At 44.9% G+C, this 18,958-nt stretch overlaps 1 protein-coding gene across 7 annotated transcripts in view; it reads left to right on the top strand.

Annotated features, from left to right (window-relative positions):
• The window catches only part of ADGRL3 (adhesion G protein-coupled receptor L3), a 506,197-nt gene that overhangs the window by 244,585 nt on the left and 242,654 nt on the right, over nt 1-18,958 (top strand). For all 7 annotated transcript variants that reach the window (XM_088658771.1, XM_088658770.1, XM_088658773.1 and 4 more), the window contains exon 5: nt 18,315-18,424. In XM_088658771.1, the coding sequence (XP_088514897.1) occupies nt 18,315-18,424 (110 nt within the window). The remainder of the gene's footprint in view (nt 1-18,314; nt 18,425-18,958) is intronic.

Genomic DNA, 18,958 nt, shown 5'->3' with positions numbered 1-18,958 from the left:
TTAGTGTCACATCACAAAACATAAATGGCTGCAAAAAGGGAAAAAGAAAGTTCAGATTCCATCATAATTGTAGATGGCCCCAATTTAAGAAGACATATAGTCACTGATGTCAACAGTGTTGTCAGCTTCAATTGCCTCTGGTTCTTGCTAGAAGCCAAGCTACAGTGGTTTCAGGCTGGCGTACCAAATATCAAGTCTCTTTGCATGCTGAAAGGTGGATCTCTCCTTGTCATTTAGTTTGATGTGGGAATAAGGTATATATAATGTCACCTGTTTGCTTTCTGCTGTTTTAATTCCTGCTTTTTTTTTTCTTGTAGCTCAGCTGGAGTCTGTAGGTTGATCAGCATTGACCTACTTTCCTGCCTGTACTTATTTTATTTATTAATGAAAGCTTTAGTCCACTCATTATAACAAATTGCAGAGCAGATTACAAAACAACATACTATAAAAAACAATCAATTATAAAGCTACAGTAAACAACGGCAGTGATTTGACTTAGATAAAATATCTTTATTGTCATTGTCCCCTTGCGGGAACAACGAAATTACTTCTCCTAAAACCTTGAGTAGCCTTAATTTCTATCAGCATATGCCTGGAAGAACATAAACCTGTTACTGGACTCTCATGAGAATTGGGGCATTTCACACCTCCAAGAGAGAGTTCCACAGCTAGGGCACCATCACAGAGAAAGTCTGATCTCCATCGCTCTCTTAACAGGCAACAGGTAATGATGGGACATTAAGAAGGGCTTCCTCTGTCAACCTTAGCGCCTAGGATGGATAATATGAAGAGATCATCCCCCCACATATACCTGTGTTGCATTCAATGTAGGCCCTAAATCAGGGTGGCAAGACTGCACCAATTTTGACAGCATTAGCAAAAGGGAAAAAAGTAAAGTAGACACAGTGCTGGAAAATAGCACACACACACACACACACACACACACACACACACACACACACACGTTGAGGTGGGGCTTTGTATGCATGCAAGAAAATGCTTGTGAGAGATTGTGGTTACACCTGCTACTGGCATGCAGACTTGGCACGCCTCAAAAAGCAGGGGGGTTAGCCTTAAAGGTTTAAATCAGCAAGAACATGTTAAATTCTGCCAGGCAACAGATAGGCAGCTAGTGCATGCTCCACAAAATAAGTGTCATTTGACATTATGCAGATGCACCTGTCAATATCCCAACAGCTGCATTCTGCAGTAGCTAAAGTTTCCGGACTGTGGCCAGGCTATCCCAGTCCAGGAATGGAAATAGCTGGAGCACCAGCCAGAGCTGGAAATAGGCAGTCCTTGTCACTGAAGCCACCTTAGCCTCAAGTGGCAGTTCTGCATCTATGAGTACCCCCACCCCCTGAGTGTTAGCCTACTTCTTCAAGGCACGTTTGCCATGCACCCAATTCCTGAACATAAGATCGTAACAACCACCAACCAACCAACCAACCAACGACCTCTGTCTTGTCAGAATTCAGCTTCATTTTATCGGCCCCCATTTGGTCCATTACTGTACCCGGGGCTGGCTTAGTACTTCCTCTGGTTCAGATGGTAAGAATAATAGAATCTCAGAAGAAACAGACCATGATGTCTTCAGCATATTGATGACACCGAGCCCCAAATCTGCCGCTTCATACAAAGGTTAAATAACATTGTCATATGTATATATGTGTATCTTGGTGACCCGTGCTTTGTTTCAAGAAAAATAGATGTTGTTACAGTACCACACTTCTTAACAAGAACAAAAAAGAGGTGCTGTTGTTGCGTATCCCTTGAGTATCCCCTGGAAAAAAGCACTGTTGGTGACAATAAATGCAGTAGTTGTACAGCTTGGATGAACAGTTTTATCTTTCGACTCCAACCCATTTCCCAGTTATTGTCTTCCAAGAGTCAGTCAAACCTCTGATAACCCTCAGGAATCTCCATAAGATGGCACAAGACAAAGCAAGGGCCCCTGAAGTGCTTTCTGGCACCTCAGTGATTCAGACATCAACAAAGCGCTTGCAAACAAGCCTCTGCTCAAAATCAAAAGTAATACCTCTGAACTTACCATAATGGCAGGGTGGGGTGCTGGGGAAAAGGAATAGCAAACACCAAAGTGTGGAAAGGGTGGAAAAGGAGAGCTCCATTGTGGCTAGCTGGATAGCAAAAAAGAATGGTTTTGACAGTATTCTTCAAAACTTTGGGGAGACAGCAGTTTTCCCAGAGCAAAGCCTCTATCTCTAAGCTTTAGGAGGGTGCTGGCATGAGAGGAGGGAAAAGGCACAGAGGGGGAGTTGTGGCTGGCAGTCAAGCTTGTAATCAGAGGGAAATATTTTACCAAGAAAGCAGTTCTTCCCACCTCAAAGCCAACTTGCACAAAAGCCCATCTTTTATATCTGCAGTTTTCAGAACAATTGGTCACAAAACACTAAGGGAGATCAAGTGATCCCCCCCCCCAAAAAAACACCCACATAACTGCATTGTCTGTCCTTGCAGAAAGAGCACTACAAATGTTCACTGTATGAGAGATAGGGAAAGTTGTACTCATTTTTTTTATAAAAAAAATCCCAGTTGTGACTGGTGGCGGTCTGGAGCAGATTACAAAACTCTTAATAGCAGCCCTTGTAAGACAACCATTGAAACTATCCTTTTGAATTATGGCAGGGTTTGTTTGTTTGTTTGTTTGTTTAAAAGCATTTCTAAAGTGCTTAATATTTAAAATTTCCAAGTGGTGTATAAAAATAAATTCTGTGGCCAGAATTCAACTAAAGTTTACTTTGAGTAGACCTCTTGAAATTAATGCACCTAATTTAGCTATGTTTATTCATTTTAGTGGGTCTGCGTGAAATAAATCATGGTTGAATATCATCCTGGTAATCATCACAATCTAGTAATAACAGGGTCTGATGGTTCAAGGAAAGCCTGGACAAAAATATTTGTCTTTACAAGCCATCTAAAGCAATTGATGGGTGATGCTTCACATATGGCACAGGGAAGGACATTGGAGACTGCCAGGGGCAATAGCAGAAACTGAAGATTCATCGCCTCTAAAGGGAGACTATTGCCTGCAAATTTCATCTAGTTCTGTCCAAAACTAATAACATTCTAGAATCTAGATGGTTCATTTTTGGGGAGGTGTAATATTTTTATAAGTGTCTAGCACACACAAAAAACCTGAATGTGTTTGTCTAGAATTTTAATTGTCCAGTCATTTGTCTAGTCATGTTAATTGTGGCACAGTTTCTATTTAAAAAAAAACTGTTTCATGGACCATTTGTGTATTAATGAAAGAACTCGATATTTCCTTCTTATGGAAGATATTTTCATATCCTGGTGTTCAAAGTGAAGAGCTGTCTCTTCAAATTAAGAGCGAAGGGGAAGTGAAGCCCGAGCTTTCACTTTCGCTTCTTATAGTGAGGCGTACTGCTTTAGCCCTTTGCATGCTTATCCATGCATTAACACTGAAGCTATCACTTCTGGCTGAAAACCTCCGAATTTAGGCCTAAAGTCTGCATTGATTCTAGCCGTGTGCAACCTCCACTGCCTGCCCTCACTCACATTGGTATGCAAGGCCAGTTTCCTGACATAGATAAATGCAGAGTGCTCCTTTGTGACAGGGACTGTGCTCGTTAGGAAGTGCTTTAGCTGTCATAGGGCTCAATATAAGATGGATCAGCTAGCAGAATCTTACATTCTTTGGTCCTCCAGCAACAGAAGCTTGGGTTGTCCAGCTGTGAGCAACACATTCATTATCGCAGTACAAGGAGTCCAATTCACATGGCATTGTGCTGCCGATAATGGACGACCTACTTACCTCGAGACCGGGCGCATTTGGCCATGAATGAAACCAATGAAGGAGGAATTGCTGTGGCTTGAGAAGTCTCTCTAGCAAAGTCCCATAAATTCACTCCCTTGCTCACCAGCAGTGAACATTGCTCCCCACTCTGGCAAGCCCCTCTGCCACCTTCCGCATGCCCAGCACAAAAAGCCCCTTTCTGATTAACTCTGCAGTAGGCTCCAGGTTTCCCCAGGAGTGATGTATGGAAGTGAGAGCTGGACCATAAAGGAGGCTGATCGCCGAAGAATTGAAGCTTTTGAAGTATGGTGCTGGAGGAGACTCTTGAGAGTCCCATGGACTGCAAGAAGATCAAACCTATCCATCCTGAAGGAAATCAGCCCTGAGTGCTCACTGGAACTACAGATCCTGAAGCTGATGCTCCAGTACTTTGGCCACCTCATGAGAAGAGAAGACTCCCTGGAATAGACCCTGATGTTGGGAAAGATGGAGGGCACAAGGAGAAGGGGACGACAGAGGATGAGATGGTTGGATAGTGTTCATCTCGAAGCCACCAACATGAGTCTGACCAAACTGCGGGAGGCAGTGGAAGACAGGAGTGCCTGGCGTGCTCTGGTCCATGGGTTCACAAAGAGCCGGACACTAGTGAACGACTAAACAACAGCAAGGCTCCAGGAGAAACCCAATGTGTGCAAGAAAAAAGTAGACCGATTATGACCACAAGGAACTGCTAAGTCATACCCTCCCATATTTCTCTGATGAAACTATAGACATCCTATTCAACAACAATTTATACTCTGCCCATCTGTCTGGGTTGTCCCAGCATTCTGGGCACCTCCCACATAATGAAACATCAAACATTAAAAAAAAAACCTTCCCTATGCAGGGCTGCTTTCAGATGTCTTCTAAAGGTTGTGTTGTTATCTTCATGGCTTGGGGGGGTTGTATAACTCCATAACCTCCGATGAAAATAGGGGTGCCCTACCATACTCTCCAACATTTCTCCAATGAAAATAGGGTTGTCCTATGGAACGCCTCCCATCAGTTGTCAAGGAAATAAACAACTATCTGACTTCTAGAGGACATCTGAAGGTGGCTTTGTTAAGTTTTTAATGTTTAATGTTTTTGTTTAGGGAATTTTTTAACGTTTGATGTTTCATTCTGTTTTAATATTCTGCTGGGAGCTTCCCAGAGTGGCTGGGAAAACCCAGCCAGATGGGCGGGGTATAAAATAATAATAATAATAATAATAATAATAATAATAATAATAATAATAATAAATTGTTGTTGTTTTCTTTGCAGAGAATAGGCATCCTACATAAAATGCAATTTGCTGACCAGGAGAAACCATTGTGGTGCCCTCCAGATGTGTTGGGCTCCAGCTCCCAGCCAGCATGGTCATTGGGAAGGTGGAAGTTGTAGCCCAGCAACATATGCTACCCCTCCTCCTCCTTATTATTATTATTATTAATTAAATTTGTATACTGCCCTTCATCTGTACATCTCAGGGTGATTGACAACATAAAGTTACAATAAAAAATACAAAATTCATTGATAAAAATATGAACAAAAATTGAATGAACTTAAGTACCGTATATAGTACCCCTATGTCTCTGTTGGATTCCTGGCTGCATTTCCTGAATGCACAGGCATAGAAAATGTCTCCTCTGTGTCCTCAACTGTGACTGTTCCATTATTCTCAGTTACTTAAATTTTCTGAGTGGAGGAAAGGTATCATTTTTCCAATAGATTTCCTGAATACAAAATTCCAGAGAAGTTGGAATGTCCTGTTCAAATAAAACATATACCTGAGAAATGGTTCCATGGATTTGGGGATTAATAGATTTACAGACAGTGCAATTTTTCTAGGGAAAAGAGGCGCCAGAGCTCCCCATGAACACCTCCCTTGTTCTCTTATCATGGCAATGGCGCTCACCTGAGAGGTGCTGGAACTGAGTTCCTGTAAGATCTGGCTGAAAAAAAGCCCTGCTTGCAGATACAATTGGCAACAGGTTGCTGTTCCTGAAACCAGCCAGCTGGTACTTAAAATAAGGAACTGTGATGAGCAAGAGCCTAGGATCCAGTGGAATAGCAAGCCATGCTGACAGTTCTTTGTACAGGGAATGAGTGATGAGCAACAGCTGGTCAACAAATAAACATGCAAGCATTATATATACATGCATGCAGATGTACCATTGTGGGAGGTAAGAAAAACATTAGCCCATGTCTCTTTGCCTTAAAATGGAGGACAGTGATGTTACTATTCAAATTGTCCTAGGCAACAACCCTTAACTTTCCAGTGGCATAGCAATATCTGTAGAGTGGGGCTGAAGGGATATATGTACAGGTCATTGGAGAACAAGTGTCCTCACACAAAAGGAGCTTTAATGTGAAATAATTAACAGCTATTCCTTTGATATCTCAACATCTGAGAAAATTCAGATGTTTGGCTTCCAATTTTTGCTTAATGGCAGTTTAGCATTTTGTCTGAACCCTGAATTGGTTAACATCCACTGTGGTTTATTGCACAAAGCCAGCTTCATAAATCATGATTTGAACTTGGGTTGTTTTAATAAACTGTGATTAAGGCTAACCATAGTTTGTCTGGGTTTCTGCATAGCATTAAACCATAGTTAGGCAAAGCTGGAATCAAAAGGTTCTGATTTCTTTACGCATGGGCCCAAAGCTCATCCAAGTTTGTTCCTGTAGACATAAACCATAGTTGATGGTTTTGTTGAAATGCAGCCGCTATATGCAGCTTTAATCTTTTCTACCCTCAGAGTGTTCCTTCATGTAGCAAAAACATACCTGCACCTGTAAACTGAGCCACCATTGAATGTACAGGTGCTTGCTAATATGAACTAAATCATTACAAAATATTAAGCAAGCTTTGAGTTTTACAGAACTCTTCAGGCTAGAAGTTAAGCCAAGCAAGGGTAAAGGTAAAGGGACCCCTGACCATTAGGTCCAGCTGCAGATGACTCTGGGGTTGCGGTGCTCATCTCACTTTACTGGCCGAGGGAGCTAGCGTACAGCTTCCGGGTCATGTGGCCAGCATGACTAAGTCGCTTCTGGCGAACCAGAGCAGCGCATGGAAACGCCGTTTACCTTCTCGCCGGAGCAGTACCTATTTATCTACTTGCACTTTGACATGCTCTCGAACTGCTAGGTTGGCAGGAGCAGGGACCGAGCAACGGGAGCGCACCCCGTCACGGGGATTTGAACCGCTGACCTTCTGATCAGCAAGCCCTAGGCTCAGTGGTTTAACCCACAGTGCCACCCGCGTCCCTGCAAGGAAAGGTTGGTGTTAAAGCCCCAATGTCTTCATTGGTTTCAGTCTTAAATTGGAGTGTGGAAGGAGTTAACAAATTTAATAGATAGGCTCTCCTGGGAGGTATGCAGGTTTCAGGTTCCACCTAGAGGTGATGGGATCAAAAAATCAGATATTGGTTGACGCCCCCTTTTAAAATACAGTGGTACCTCGGAAGCCATACACCTTTGTTGTTGAAAAAATCAGCTCCTGAACACCACAAACCTGGAAGTGAGTGTCCTGGTTTGCAAATGTTCTTTGCAACCTGAACGTCCAACGCGGCTTCCAATTGGCTGCAGGAGCTTCCTGCAGCCAATCGGAAGCCGCGCCTTGGTTTCCAAACATTTTGGAAGGCAAACGGACTTCCGGAACGGATTCTGTTCGACTTCCAAGGTACCACTGTATATATAATTCAGCAGAGAGTGACAATAATGAGAAACTTTGACATTCTAACATGTTTACATTAGCAAAGTCAGATATTACTTTTGCAAGAGAAATCAGATTAGGTAGCTTTACCAAAATAACAACAACACCTAGTGGTTGGAGGGGAGTGTACCCTAGAGAATAAAGTTCCATATTCAGGTGGTAAAAATACAGGATTGTTTTTTAAAAAAACTACCCAAAGCAATCCTTGTATCAGCCACACCACATGAACTATTAGAATATTAAGGATAAGAAAGATCCTTTTAATAATGTTTCCACTGGTTTCACTTTCCTTCCTGATTGCTCTGAGCTCCTTGCATTTAATTTGAGTCAGATTAAGGGCATTTACGTATAGAAGCTGACGCACAATGCAAACAACATTGCAAGGGGTGCTGCTGTCTAGTTTCAGAAGAAGAGGAGGTAGCGGGGAGCCTTTATTTCCAGGCCAAACAAACCATCTCACCAACAGCAGTTGCTGAGTGATTGAGCTCTGTGTAAATCACTGGATTATCTGCTAAAATCCTGTGATTTCTGGGCATTAATTGCAAAGCAAACTCCATTTAGTTTACTGAGATGCTGTAAGGCAGCTGGAGATTGAGACAGATAACAAAGAGGATTGGTAATGGTATTCAAAACCTTTCACCTTTAAATCATACACAGTACAAACCTTACTCTCTAAATTGCAAAAATTCCTCTCCCCCCCCCCTGAAGCTTAGAGCTTTTTTTTGTATGCAAAGCATCTTTTCCTCATTTTCCAAGTCAAACACTGTGTTTAGAAGCTAGCGCTGCATACATTAATATTTACAAAGATTATAATGTTGTTTTTAATCTACTGCTAGACAGATCGAAACGAATGTAGAAATACCCATTTCGAATCCAAGAACAAATGCAAAATTCAGACAGGAAGCCCACTGAAGCAAGCCCAGTGAAGGGAGATATAACTCTAGGGCTGGTCACCATGCACGACCTTTGCCCTCCCCCTCCCGCCATTCAGCCAGCACTTAGAGTAAGAAACAATGAAAAATAGTCTGCCACCATGTGCAATAGTAAGCAGGTCTGGAAGCAATTTGAACCATGATGTGGAATAACCAGTTAACAACAACAAAATTATAGGGGAAAGGATATGCACAAAAGTACCAATGAATTTTTAAAATTAAGCCAAAGTACAGTTGAGCTAGGTCTGTGTAATCTTTAAGATTGTTAACATGGGAAAAGCTAATACAAGGTGTGGTGGTTTCGTTCCTAGTCCCCAAGCACATCAGTGGGGTGCAGATAAGTGTGCCCTGCCCCATTCCACCCAGTCCAGCCTCCATTCCTCCCTCTTCTGGGTCCAAAAAGACGCACGAATTGGCAGTCACACATCAATTGAATGCCCCTAAAATGGTCGCTCCTGTATACTATACTGCACTAAAATGTTGAAGTGTTCATTTGATTGTCCTTGAACCTTCCACACACACTTGCCATCCTCTCCCAACATCCTAGTGTGGTGCATCACACCTTTGGAGAACCACTGGCCTCCAGTAGTAAGGAAATGCAGGATGCACGCACAAGGCTCATCTACCTGAGCCTTTCCCTACCGCTGGAACATGGATTGGTATGAGCAACCTTTGGCATGTGATGTCTAAGCTCCCTTGCACAGCTGGAGAGTAGGCAATTTTTGTGTATTTCCTGCTGGGCGATAGAGGGAAACCTGTTTAATGGCAACAGCCTCTGGGGACTGTCCCTATAACAGGCAGCACTGACTTGCTCCTAACTCCTGGTGTGATAGCTGTTGTCTTCTGATGGCAATAGAAATGTTCTCTAAAGGTAGCTAGTTATTTTAAGTATGAGTGACATCACTGATCATATCAAATCACAAAAGAGGTTGTCTAGCTACTTATCTCCTTGGCTCGGGAGTCACATAGCTCCATACCCTCCGATGAAAATAAGGGTGTCCTACCATATCCGCCAACATTTCTCTGATGAAAATAGGGACAAAAGCAGGTGATTCCAGGATCAAATCAGAAACCGGGAGAGTTTCTGTAAATCCAGGACTGTCTCTGGAAAATGGGGACATTTGGAGGGTCTGCTAATGTTGTGTTATGTCATGCCCTCCATGACAGCCATTTTGTGTTTTGCCATGCCCCTCCCCCATGGCAGCCATTTTGTGACTGATACCCATAGCACTCTCAAAATTCAAAATGTGCCCACTGGTCCAAAACGGCTCGTGATTCCTGGCCTAAACAGAGAACGTCACAAACTACAATATTAGAATTTAATTTTATTCACCATGTTTGCTTTCACTGATATGCTGTCTAATAGTATATATACTCCAATGTTAATGCTTCAGAAGAAGGAATTCCTTAAACAGAACTGTCATGTTCCCCCCCCCCCATGGACCCGAGGGTTAAAGATGTAATCAAAGATGGAAATCCAAATAATCTGCTATTTTCTCCATTAGGAAAGCTCTTTTATTTATTGTATTTATGGATCTTTTCTGAATATGAAATTAATGGCTTTCTGGCCTATGCTGTGAAGCAATTATCTGGATTCTGCAATTCTTGTACAGGAAAGTCCTGCCACATGCTGAATGCAGTTGGTTTATTGACAGGTTTTAATTATATCTCTGGCTTCCTACAGCTTTTGGGGAGGATTGCTTTTCAGTGACGAAGCTGAAGAATATTTCTGTTCACCAGCCTATAAATCCTGCTCTCATTAAAACAATCAGCCAGCTACAGTTTTGACAGCAGATTGATATTTTTACATTCCACTTGAGAAAAGTCTTCACAGCTCTACTTGTCTTGTTGTATTTTGATTTTTTTGAGCCAGATTCTCTAGTCTTAAACATGCATATATTATGCAAAATGCCATTCCAGGTTTTTTTTGCATGCTCTTGGCATTATGCAGATGTTCCTGGTATATGTTCCACACATGACATAAATGGACGTCTTGCTACTTTTACTGCGTTTTGAGCGGCGAGGGGCATGGCACTTCCATGTGCTTGGAAGGAGGCAGTGGGTGGTTATGGTGTTTCTTAACATTTATGAGCATTTGCAGGTTTACCACAGGTGGAGAATGAAGCTTAAGCATTCCAGCCAAAAGCCATTCACCCCATATAATCTCCAGGGCCAATGCCAGCATCCCAAGATAGCTGTAGAGATCAAACTTGACTTTCTACCTTTCTCAGGGCTCAACTGCACTGAAGGTTAATGAGGATTTCAAGCTGCTTGTGTTTGCGTGTCAAGGTCATCGGATTCCCCCCAATAAATTCACACGCACACGTTAATTAAGTTTTAAGGTTTTTTGGCATTATTTTGGCCACAACTTCATTAAATTACAATCAAATGTGAGTGGTTGCTTAGGCATTGGTTAACCCATCTGTCCCCCGCCCTGGGACAGATTCTGCACTGACTTCCTCTAGGCGTTTTGTGGAAGTCAGTAGGTAAACATTCCCTGAGGGAGGACGGAGCCGGGTGTTGTGACGTGGGGTTTGTGATTTCAGCTCTCTTGACATAACATGCTGGAGACAGTTCTCTAGTAACAGCTCTTTATTAAAGTGAACAAGACTGAAGACTGAGGAGAGGAAAGCTACATTTATAGGGACAGGGGACTAGCTAGGAAGGGATACATTTTGGAGGGAACAATATCAAGCAATCACAGTGCTGCCTTTTGGAGGAAACCAATAAGACAGAGGATCCAAATACAGCAGCTTAAATGAACCAATAGTAGCTGTACCCTCTGGAACCAAAAGGCAGTTACTTTATCCTAATGCAAATACAGACAATAATAATACAGATATAAAATCCTTTGACTCAATACACAACACCCCTCCCCCCCTAGTGAGCACAGCAGACGTAATCCCTCAGGTACTGTGGGGTCCTACAACTTCTACCTGATCTCCTGACAACTGGTGTTGCAGGTTCTGGATTGGGTGTTACCTGTGGTGGAGGGGCTGCTATAGGGGTTTCGTCAGGAACAGATGGAGTCCCAGACATCTCAGGGTCCCCGACCTGTACCTCATCATCCTGAGGACTAGCAGACCCTGGTTCATTTGCTGAAGCCCCTGGTGACTGCACCTCTGGGCCATCTTCACTCTGGTCTCGCAGCTGTGCGTCATTAGCCAGGGATGAATTATCTGACTCCTCCCTGCTGAGCGCCCGGCGCCTCAGCTGATCTATATGTCTCTTCCAAACTTGCCCATTTTCCAAGGTCACATAATAGGACACAGGTCCACTAGCCCGGGTGATCACACCGGCCACCCACCGCGGACCTCGTGAATAGTTCCTCACCCAGACCAGATCTTCAGGGGCGAGATACCTTGTTGTGTCAGTCTCAGCCTGGGGGGTTGCTCTTGAATTATGGTTTGGCATTTTATCTGGGTGGACATAATCCAGCACCGTTACCAGTCTTCTACCTAAGAGCAGCTCGGCTGGCGACTTGCCCGTCGCAGTACACGGCGTCGCATGCTGCAAAAATAACATTCGCGCAATGCGAGCCGACCAGTTACCCTCCATTAAGCGCGCAATGGATTCTTTGGCTGTTCTTACCATGCGCTCAGCCTGCCCATTGGAGGATGGGTGAAAGGGCGCGGATGTGACCCCTCTTATAAAGTTATCAGCCAAGAATGCCCTGAATTCTTGGGATACAAAAGCTGCCCCATTATCTGATACAATGGTCTCAGGTAACCCGTGGGTAGCAAACAGCTGCCTCAACACCTTGATTACGGCAGCTGATGCCATGCTAGGGACCATCGCCACTTCTAACCATTTGGAATATGCATCAACGATAACCAAAAAGACCTTCCCTTGGAATGGCCCAGCAAAATCTATGTGCAGCCGGCTCCAGGGAGTCCTGGACTGCTCCCACCAGTGGACTGGTGCTCTGGCCACTTCTGGCCGCACCTCTTGGCATGCCTTGCATGTTCGTACCCATTGTTCTATGTTCTGGTCCATTCCAGGCCACCACACATAACATCGGGCTAGCGACTTCATCCTGACCATTCCCGGGTGTCCCATGTGAAGCGTCTCAAGAACCCTGTTTCTCAGTGGTGCTGGGATGATCACCCTATCTCCCCATAGGAGACAACCCTTATGCATGGACAATTCGTGCTGCCTTGTCGCATAAGGCCTGAATTTTTCTTCATGCGGACCACCTGGCCACCCCCTCCCCACCCAAGTGAGCACACGGGAGAGAACAGCATCTTTCCTAGTTTTCTCAGCTATATCCGTAGCTGTTACAGGAGCCCCCGGAAGTGTTTCTAGCATCATGATGTGCTCCGCCGGAGCAGGATCCTCATTGCTCCCGCCAGGAAGGGGCAATCGACTCAGCGCATCAGCATGGCACAACTGTTTCCCCGGCACATGGGTCAAGGTGTACTGGAACCCATTCAGGAATATTGACCAACGCAACATTCTGGGGGAGAGAATTTGTGGCGTTTGTTTGTTTGGGTTGAACAACCCTAACAGTGGTTTGTGGTCCGTTTCAATGGAGAAATGGCGACCGTACAAATAATCATAGAACCTTTTGATTCCGGACACAATAGCCAGTGCCTCTTTATCAATTTGAGCATAGTTGCGCTCTGTGGGCGACAACGTACGGGAATAGAAAGAGATGGGCTTTTCCGACCCATCCGGTTCCCTATGACTCAGCACAGCCCCCAGACCGTATTGAGAGGCATCACATGCCAGGACCAGCGGCTTTGACTCATCATAATGAGCAAGGACGCTCCTGCTACTCAGCATTCCTCGCAAGGAGTCAAAAGCCTTCTGCTGCTCCCGCCCCCATCGCCACACATTCTTTTTCTGCAATAGTCTATGTAATGGTTCAGCTACCGAAGCTTTCTGGGGTAAGAACGAATGATAAAAGTTAATAAGTCCCAGGAATGACTGCAACTCCGTCTTGTTCTGTGGTCGTGGTGCCTCGATGATGGCCTTAATCTTAGCATCTGTGGGGTGGATGCCTGATGCATCAATTTTAAACCCCAAGAAATCCACAGTTGGCACCCCAAAACTGCATTTTTCTTTTTTCAGTTGCAACCCCACCTCCTTGAACTTGAGCAACACTGCACGGACACGCGCAACCAGTTCCTGTGGGTCTTTTCCAGCAATCAAAACGTCATCAAAAAATGGCAAGACCCCCGGCAGACCTCTTAACAGGCGTTCCATGAGCCCTTGAAAAATCCCTGGGGCCACACAAACTCCGAACTGTAATCTGTTAACTCTGAACGCCCCTTTATGTGTGACAATAGTCTGTGCTTCCGCTGATTGTGGGGTTACTGGCAGCTGTTGGTAAGCTTGTGCCAGGTCAATTTTGGCGAACACCTTGCCCCCAGCCAGTTTAGCCAACAGATGTGATACGACTGGAATGGGGTATGAGTTTCCCCTGAGTGCCTTATTGATAGTACATTTGTAATCTGCACATATCCTGACTTCCCCATTTGCTTTAAGGGGCGTGACGATTGGAGTCTCCCACTTAGCAGAGTCCACGGGTGAGAGAACTCCCTGCTTGACCAATTTATCCAGCTCTGCCTCGATCTTGGGTTGCAGTGCAAATGGCACTCGCCTTGGTTTGAGTCGGATTGGGGCCACACCGGGGTCCAACTCGAAGTCAACTGGGGGCCCTTTATAACAACCCAGTTTTCCATTAAAGAGACCAGCAAATTCCTTGCATAATGCCTCGCTCATCTCAGGGCAGGTTTGGATTGAATTAAGCCCTGAGATACTCAGTCCCAGGGCGGGGAACCAGTCAGTGCCCAGGAGACTGGGGCGACTGCCCTTCGCAATCACCAGTTTGAGTACAGCCTGTTTGTCCCGGAACTGTACTCTCACGGCACACATTCCCATAACATGGATGCGGCCTGCTGAGTACGACTGCAAGGTTGCCGGGAAGGGCTCCAGAGGGGGCAACTTACCCCTGGGGAAGAATGTCTTCGCGGTCTGGTCCGACACGATGGTGAATGCAGATCCGGAGTCCACCTCCATGTCGCACTGCTGACCCTCAATCTTCACCTTGACGTGTGCCTTGCCTTGCGCTGGAAACTGCACGGCCCTCCCGTTGATCTCCGTTACATAGTGGCAGTCCTTTAGAAAACGAGTTGCTGTGGGCGGTCTGCGATGCTCCAGTCTAGGTGCTCCTGTTGCTCCCGACGCCGCCGATCTACAGACCCTGGCGATGTGACCCGTCTTTCCGCACGTCCGGCACATAGCATCCCTGAAACGACAACTCTTCCGCTCATGGTTTCCGCCACAACCTGGGCAACTGCCTCGGCGATCTTTGTGCACTGTGCAGGCCTGACGCACCAACTCGACCCCACGGACTGGGCTCTGGCTCGGAGTAGCCTCTAGCTCGTCCATGGCATGTGCAACTTCTATCTGTGGCTTAGTGGCCTTGCGACTGGCATCAAGCTCCTCTCTTTCATAATTCTCCGTGGCGGTGGCCTCCTTCAAGGCTGAAGCAAGGGTAACCTCTTCTTTAGCCACGATGCGTCTTCTGGCTTTCTTGCTGCTCAGACCACCAATAAACCGATCCAGGAGAGTCTCTTCCAGATTTTGGAAGCCGCAGTGCTGAGCGAGCTTCCGGAGTTCAGCCAGAAATGTGGATACAGACTCCCCAGCATGCTGCTGCCTCTTATGGAACTCCATCCGCCGGGCCATCTTGGTCTCAGTAGGCGCCAAGTGGCTTGTTAGGCAGGCAAGAATATCTTTGAGAGATGTCTCACTCAGCTTCGCTGGAGCAAGTAATGCCTTGGCCAGCTTGAAGGTCTCGGGCCCACAGTAGCTCAGGAATGTGGCCCTTCTTTTGCTGGCATCGGTGATCCCTTGAGCCACTGCAAGAACTCGAAGCGTTCGACGTAGTCTTCCCATGTGTGGGGCTCTGATGGCTGGAAGGGCTCCAATACCCTTGGACTCTCCATTGTCCTAGCGGGCAGGGTCGTCTTCTCAGCTGGCCAGTGAGTCTTGTTCTAAGCTGCAATCCGGACTCTGAGGCAGGGCTGTGTTTAACCGCTCCTCAGCATTCCGGATCCCACCTTCGTCGCCAGTTGTTGTGACGTGGGGTTTGTGATTTCAGCTCTCTTGACATAACATGCTGGAGACAGTTCTCTAGTAACAGCTCTTTATTAAAGTGAACAAGACTGAAGACTGAGGAGAGGAAAGCTACATTTATAGGGACAGGGGACTAGCTAGGAAGGGATACATTTTGGAGGGAACAATATCAAGCAATCACAGTGCTGCCTTTTGGAGGAAACCAATAAGACAGAGGATCCAAATACAGCAGCTTAAATGAACCAATAGTAGCTGTACCCTCTGGAACCAAAAGGCAGTTACTTTATCCTAATGCAAATACAGACAATAATAATACAGATATAAAATCCTTTGACTCAATACACAACACCGGGTACCTCCCTCAAATGTTCCCCGAGGCTCAAATGTCCTCCCTCAAATGTTCCGCGAGGCTCAATTTGCTCTGTGTTACGCCCAATTCCCCTAACGGGGTACTGACGAGAGCCCTTTGAGCCCCAGGATTCCTTTAAGGGAATACCTCTATAAGCAGCAACAATTTAGCGTAACTTTCCAGCCTTTCCATACTCCTCTTTCCAGCCAATCTCTTACCAGCCAATTTTAACCGATGCCTAACTGCCAACCTTACAAGTTGTGACGATTTGCTATGCAGTAGGCAAAAACCAAATGGCAACAGCCAATCAGCCAGATGGCAAAATTCCTACCGGGCCCCTGCCCCAAGGCAGGCGACCCCATGACAGGCACAGCAATGTCAATTCGCAAAGCATCCTGAAAAAAGGAGGTGGCAAAAATGAAACAAAAAGTGAAACACAGAGGGCTTTTATAGGCTAGGTGCCGACCCTTACTCCAACCTGCAACAAGCTTTTCTACCCAGCAACAGCACCAAAATGCCCAGTCATCCCATGGCCATTTTGCCTAATCTGCCTAGCAACCCCAGGGTCATCCTGATTCCCCTCCCGCAACGCGTGCTCTCCATAATTGGAGAACCCGTTCTCTATTTTTGTGTGTGTGTGTGTGTGTGTGTCCATCCACACAACATCCCCCTCATCCAAGTGTCAGCCACACTTCCCCCACCACCGCTAAATTATGATTTTCCTGATCCATGGGGATAATCTGATACGGGAAGAAAATCCAATATGAAATGTGTGTTACCTGACTGTGGATGCGTGGTAGCGCATTGTGTGGCTGGGTTTTTACTAACATAAAAGGTGCAACAGTGTTTCACAGGAGCAATTAAGAATCCTGGCCCAGTTGGAGTGACATATATGTTTATTGCCTGCTCTTTTGTGTAAATCTGGTATATCAGAAAACCTGTGTTTCGGTTAAAAAATAAAAGCACTCAATTTATAATTCGGCAGAATATTTGGATTATTTGATATGCATATGTATAATCTGGAATATTAAATGTTATTGGATTGGATTGTTAAAGTGGAAAATTTAATAAAAATTTAATTTAAAATAAAATAAAAGCACTCAGGCAGGTAACATATAGCTGCTGATACACTCAAAAGGGACGTCAGCTTTCCTGGCTTGGAATGTGACAAGCCCCTTTAAAAATTATTTTATGGCTCACTTCATGTAAATCCAGTGCATTGCAAAACTTGTATTAAAAAATAAAATAAAAACATTTTAAAAAATACCTGCACACATGCTTACAGTGGACCTCAGGTTTCCAGAACCTTAAGGTACTACTAAGGCGAAGTACTAACTGAGGACAACACACACTGTGAATAAATCCCACCAACTAGTGTGGATGGAAAGATAGATTTGGGAGGCATAAAATCACAAGTGCTCATGTGTGGATGGAGGTGCAGAAATGCACACAAGAAAACAAGCAACCCAAACCTGCACAAGTGCCAAAGTGCAGAAACAGCCTCAGTCTCAGTCTCTCCGGATTGCAGTCTGTCCTTGTCTTCTTCAAAAACATTTAGATTTACATCATCCTAAAATACCTATTTTAAAAAAATGAGGGAAGGGGCTAAACTAAGCATTGGGAGGCACGACCTTTTGCAGAAATGACTCTCACCTTCCAGAGGAGTGTGCAATTATTTTCTAATCATTTACTGTACCTATAATTTACTAGCAAACTGTGTGCCTGGGAAACTAGTAAAGCAGTGTCCTTAGGTACTACTGGATACATTAACCTTTTCCTTCCCAAAGTTCCACTTGAAGCTGTCCTCTATTGAGGCAGTTCATTGGTCCACCTGGTCTAATGTTGTCTAGTGTTTGGGAAACACTCCTGTAATGAATATGAGAGATGATGACTTGCCTAAGGCCACCAGATGTGTTCAAGGCAGAAGCATGGGTTTTAGTGGCAATATTTTAGTGACTTTTTCAGCCCAAGGGTCACATCCTGCACCATACCAGTGGCTGGTCATGTGAGAGGTCAAAAGTGAGTGGTGCAGAACAGGTGTGAGTCTTCCAGCCACGCAAAAACTGTGTTTCTGCGCATACACACATCCATCCATCCAAGCAAGAGGTATTGTCGACGTCCAAGGGCATATTCCAGCCAGGTGCTAATGGAGCAGAGCCAGTGAGAGTTGTGGTCTGGATAAAGAAGCTTAGGAAAGAGGAGTGATGTAGGGACACACTCAAGTGCTGCATAGGGAGCCCTGAAGGATGGCATTCAGCTCCTAGACCTGAGGTTCTCCTCTCCACTAGTCACTAGTAGTAGTAGTAGTAGTAGTAGTAGTAGTAGTAGTAACAGCAGCAGCAGCCCATTGGGTGCTTATTTGAATTTGGATGCGCAATATAAATATTTCCCTCTATGACGTTTCTGCTCTTACTTTGCTTCTTTCTCTTTCAGGTGCAGCAACCGGACGCAGTGTGCCGTGGTGGCAGGTCCAGATGTGTTTCCTGACCCTTGTCCAGGAACATACAAATATCTAGAAGTGCAATATGAATGTGTCCCTTACAGTATGTATACCACTTTCTTATCATTATTTTTCTTTCTGTGCATGAATGAGAATTTTTGACTGTATAATTGTTTCCCCCAAGGGATTGTAAAATCACTTTGTCGTCCTGTACGAGAATCGGTGTGCTATTTTAGCGATTTACCTATCTTAACTACAGTCATACCTCGGTTTAAGTACGCCTCGGTTTGTGTATTTCCAGTTTAAGTACTCTGCAGACCTGTCTGGAACGGATTAATCCATTTTCCATTACTTTCAATGGGAAAGTTCGCTTCAGGTTAAGTACGCTTCAGGTTAAGTACAGACTTCTGGAACCAATTGTGTTTGTAAACCGAGGTACCACTGTATTTCACTGGGTAAGGAAGTTGCTAGTCTGAATCCTGCTTTTGCCAATAGCTGGCCCAAGGAAAGCCGCTCCCACTCTGCCTTACAAACCTCCATTTCCTAAATAATACTATGGTGGTTTTAATTGATAAGATCTCACGTCGTGAGATGTGGTAATGACAATGGATTAGATACGCTTAACACGTCATTAAAC

This window comes from Zootoca vivipara, chromosome 15 (genome assembly GCF_965207765.1).
Source record: "Zootoca vivipara chromosome 15, rZooViv2.hap1.1, whole genome shotgun sequence".
Taxonomy (NCBI): domain Eukaryota; kingdom Metazoa; phylum Chordata; class Lepidosauria; order Squamata; family Lacertidae; genus Zootoca; species Zootoca vivipara.
This window is presented reverse-complemented; position numbering and strand designations above follow the sequence as displayed.